The 4492-nt window shown below is 44.7% G+C and overlaps 1 protein-coding gene across 1 annotated transcript in view; it reads left to right on the top strand.

Moving 5' to 3' along the window:
• The first annotated feature begins 1107 nt into the window (after window positions 1-1107).
• TRMT12 (tRNA methyltransferase 12 homolog (S. cerevisiae)) overlaps window positions 1108-4492 on the top strand; it is a 12781-nt gene continuing 9396 nt past the window's right edge. Inside the window, exon 1 of the mRNA XM_015428015.1 lies at window positions 1108-1128. Coding sequence (XP_015283501.1) covers window positions 1108-1128 — 21 coding nt within the window. The remainder of the gene's footprint in view (window positions 1129-4492) is intronic.

The following is a 4492-nucleotide window of genomic DNA, read 5'->3' on the forward strand; positions in this document are numbered from 1 at the left end:
AATAATGGGAGACATGAATGCCAATTGACTTGCATGTGCTTCATTACAGCTTAAGAAGAGTTGTAAAAAAAAAAAGCGGAATGGATTTTCCATTAAGGTCGCTAGTCCCAAATACATTGTTCTGGGACTGGAATGACAGATCCCACAGTGGAATGACAGCCCCCCGGGGTAGCAGATGTGTTCTGAGGGTGGAGTGACAGGCCCCACAGTGGAATGACAGTCCCTGGGGGTAGCAGTAGTGTTCTGGGACTGGAATGACAGGCCCCACAATAGAATGACAGCCCCTGGGGATAGCAGGAGTGGTGTGGGACTGGAATGACAGGCCCCACAGTAGAATCACAGCCCTTGGGGGTAGCAGGAGTGTTCTGAGGGTGGCCCCACTGTGGGGCCTGTCATTCCAGTCTCAGAACACTCCTGCTACCTCCAGGGGCTGTCATTCTACTGTGGGGCCTGTCATTCCACCCTCAGAACACATCTGCTACCCCAGGGGCTGTCATTCCAGTCCCAGACCACTCCTGCTATCCCCAGGGGCTGTCATTCCACTCTGGGGTCTCTCATTCCACTCCCAGAAGAGTCCTGCTACCCCCAGGGGCTGTCATTCCACTCTGGGGCCTGTCATTCCAGTCCCAGAAGACTTCTGCTACCCCCAGGGGCTGTCATTCCACTCTGGGGTCTCTCATTCCAGTCCCAGGACACATCTGGTACCCCCAGGGGCTGTCATTCCACTGTGGGGCCTGTCATTCCAGTCCCAGAAGACTTTTGCTACCCCCAGCGGCTGTCATGCCACTCTGGGGTCTCTCATTTCAGTTCCAGGACACATCTGGTAACCCCCAGGGGCTGTCATTCCACTCTGGAGCCTGTCATTCCACTCCCAGAACACTCCTGCTACCCCCTTGGGCTGTCATTCCACTGTGAGCCTGTCATTCCACTCTCAGACGACATCTGCTACCCCTATGTAGCATCGTATCAGTTGGCCTCTTTGCATTGATGTACCCCAATTTTGGATAAGGTTACAGACATTTTGGGTTTGTTTATCTGACCAAGAGACCTTAAGGCACATTGAGGTCTCCTTCTGGAATTCTTCAAGGCCCTTTGCATCTGTATAGAATGGGGAGCTTCCCAGATAAGGTGTGATTTCTGGCATTACAAAGGTGGATGCTGTTTGGGAACATACAGAGCCATTGCAATGTTTTTTCAATGCATAGCATTGGGCCATAAATTGTCTTTCAGGATAATTAAACAACAAAGAAGATCACAGTTGACTAAATGGTTTCAGGTTTAGGCACATTCCTGTCTTCCTGTTTCCTGAGTGAACTCAAGGTCTTTTCACACAAACAGCATTGCTTCTCTAAAATATTCTACTACATATCATGCAACTTTATATTTCTCTGCTAAACTAAGGTTAACAGATTAACCAATCAGTCGTGGAAGCAGTGACACATTCCTGGGATCCAAGATCACCTGCTTCTTTTCATGCATCTGCTGGAGACAGATCAAATCCATAACCACTATAAGAAATTAGTCTTTGATGGCAATCTTGTATGTACCCTTGGGAGTGTTTACAGGATTGAACGTCATGGGACTAGCCTCTGCGTAGACTTGCTTAGGCTTTGTGGTGACAAACTAATATTACTATACAGCTGGACTTACAATTCCCATTATGATTATTTCCTCGTGTTGACAACCTTGGGAGAGAAGGGTTAATTTTAGAAATGCTGGTTTTCTTTTCAGCTGGGTGGAAACACATTTTGAGGTGGGACCGTCAGCCACATATGAGGCTTCCTAGTTCTGATTCAAGCAAACTGTTCCTGTCCCTCCTGGTTTCTGACAAGATGGAGGCAGAAGAGTCGGACTCTTGTGGTACGGCAGCTCTTGTTACCGAACCGCAGTTTACTCAGCTATTCAGGTAAGGTTCTAGCGCATAGGAAGTGGAACAAGATGTATGTTCTATGGAAAGACCATCTTCTGTCTGTATAAAATCGAGTCCCCACTTCGGTCACACTCTAATGTGACTAAGAAACGGAGCCCGAGATTAGTCTGTGTATATATAGGAATATAATGAATATATGAGTACATGTCAGAGATATAAAAATCATACTCATTGATCCCTAGCCCTACACACCTTTCCGGGTGCCTGCCAAGTGTTCTTGGGAAGTAGGCGGGGCCAGGTAGTACATCAAGATAAAACAATGGTAAAGCCAGTTTGGTGTAGTGGTTAGAAGTGCGGACTGGTCTGGGAGAACCGGGTTTGATTCCCCACTTCTTCACAGGCAGCTGCTGAGGGCAGGGTATAAATCCAATCTCTTCTTCTAAAGTGAATCAAGATAAAAACAATGCCAACAATAAACAGTTTAAATAAAACAATTCACAGATGGCATTATCGGATTTCTCAACTGTGTCACTGCTTCCTAGAAAAAGTTTATATAGGATTCTATTGTATTTTTTTTTAAAAAATTGAATCCATAAGCAGCCTTGAGCTATGGGCAAAGCTAGGTATAAATATTTCAATAAATAAAATGCAGTACCTTGGCTTTTTGAGCCCACTGTGTGTGTTTTCCCTTCTATAGTCTGTCAGTTTCTTTTCATGCATCTGCTGGAGAGAGATCAAATCCATGACCACTATAAGAAATTAGTCTTTGATTGCAATCTTGTATGTACCCCTGGGAGTGTGTACAGGAATTAACGTCATGGGACTAGCCTCTGCGTAGACTTGCTTAGGCTTGTGCTGTTTGTTTTTGTGGTGACAAACTAACATTACTATACAGCTGGAGTTACAATTCGCATTATGATTATTTCCTCGTGTTGACAACCTTGGAAGAGAAGGGTTAATTTTAGAAATGCTGGTTTTCTTTTCAGCTGGGTGGAAACACATTTTGAGGTGGGACCGTCAGCCACATATGAGGCTTCCTAGTTCTGATTCAAGCAAACTGTTCCTGTCCCTCCTGGTTTCTGACAAGATGGAGGCAGAAGAGTCGGACTCTTGTGGTACGGCAGCTCTTGTTACCGAACCGCAGTTTACTCAGCTATTCAGGTAAGGTTGCAGCGCATAGGAAGTGGAACAAGACGTATGTTCTATGGAAAGACCATCTTCTGTCTGTATAAAATCGAGTCCCCACTTCGGTCACACTCCAATGTGACTAAGAAACGGAGCCCAAGATTAGTCTGTGTTGGCAATGGGGTGAGGTTGTATAGATAAGAACATAAGAGAAGCCAATGTTGGATCGGGCCAATGGCCCATCCAGTCCAACACTCTGTCACACAGTTGCCAAAAACACCAGGTGCCATCAGGAGGTCCAGCAGTGGGGCCAGGACACTAGAAGCCCTCCCACTGTCATCCTGTCCCCCCTCCAAGCACCAAGAATACAGAGCATCCCTTGCCCCAGACGGAGAGTCCCTATCTATACCTTGTGGCTAATAGCCACTGATGGACTTCTGCTCCATACGTTTATCTAATACCCTCTTTAAGCCGTCCATGCTTGTAGCTGCCGCCACCGCCTGTGGCAGTGAATTCCATGTGTTAATCACTCTTTTGGACTGATTCTGAGTAGGACTGATTCTGAGTGGTTTGGAGTCACCAGAGGCTAAGATCTGGCCCACACCCCAGTGTCTCCCTTGCTGAAGTAAGCCTTTTTCTATCCTTCCCAGCTCCCCCATTTTGTAGGTTCCCCCAGCACACAGGCTCATTGGACTTCCCTTGTTCTGTCATTTTCCATTTGGCTTTGAAGTCAGAACTCTCACCCACTGTCAGTTGAACTGGGCTGCACTGCCACACTGTAGTCTTGACACTGTCTTGACTATGTTCCTAGAATGTTTTCTCTTTAAGGCAGTCTTAGCAGAGCTGTGAAGTAGAAAAGCAGACTGAAAAGTCTTCGTTTTTTCAGGCTCCTAAACTACATTTATCACTCCTTCGTTTGAAAACATGTGGATACAGGGAATGCGAGAGATAAAGAGAACACACTTTCCTAGGATTAAAAAGCAGTTTTGCATATCTTTTTCAACTCTATCTTTCTGTTGGTGTTTGTCATCAATCTCTTAACTGAGTTGTTTAAATAAAAACATAATATGTGTCTTATGTCCACATGTTTTCAAATGAAGGAGTGATAAATGTTTAAGAGCCTGGAAAAATGAAGACTTTTCAGTCTGCTTTTCTACTTCACAGCTCTGCTAAGACTGCCTTAAAGAGAAAACATTCTAGGAACATAGTCAAGACAGTATCAAGAATATTTGCATCAAGATTTTGTATTTACTGGCTTTGCCCATATTTATGAAATGTACTTTATATAAGGATGAATGTTGTCTAGAATAAGAAATGTGCATAGTAAACATTATAAAAAGTATAACCAAGTGTGTTAAAGTTATAGAATACTGGTTTTCTTCGGCGAGTTCATTTTTCCCAATTGTATTTACACTGAAGCCTGTCTTGTTTTTGATACTGTAAAAAGGTAAAGGTAAAGGTTTCCCTTGCTCGAAAGCCAGTCGAGTCCGACTCTAG

Source organism: Gekko japonicus, unplaced genomic scaffold, assembly GCF_001447785.1.
Source record: "Gekko japonicus isolate JY-2015 unplaced genomic scaffold, Gekko_japonicus_V1.1 scaffold1022, whole genome shotgun sequence".
Taxonomy (NCBI): domain Eukaryota; kingdom Metazoa; phylum Chordata; class Lepidosauria; order Squamata; family Gekkonidae; genus Gekko; species Gekko japonicus.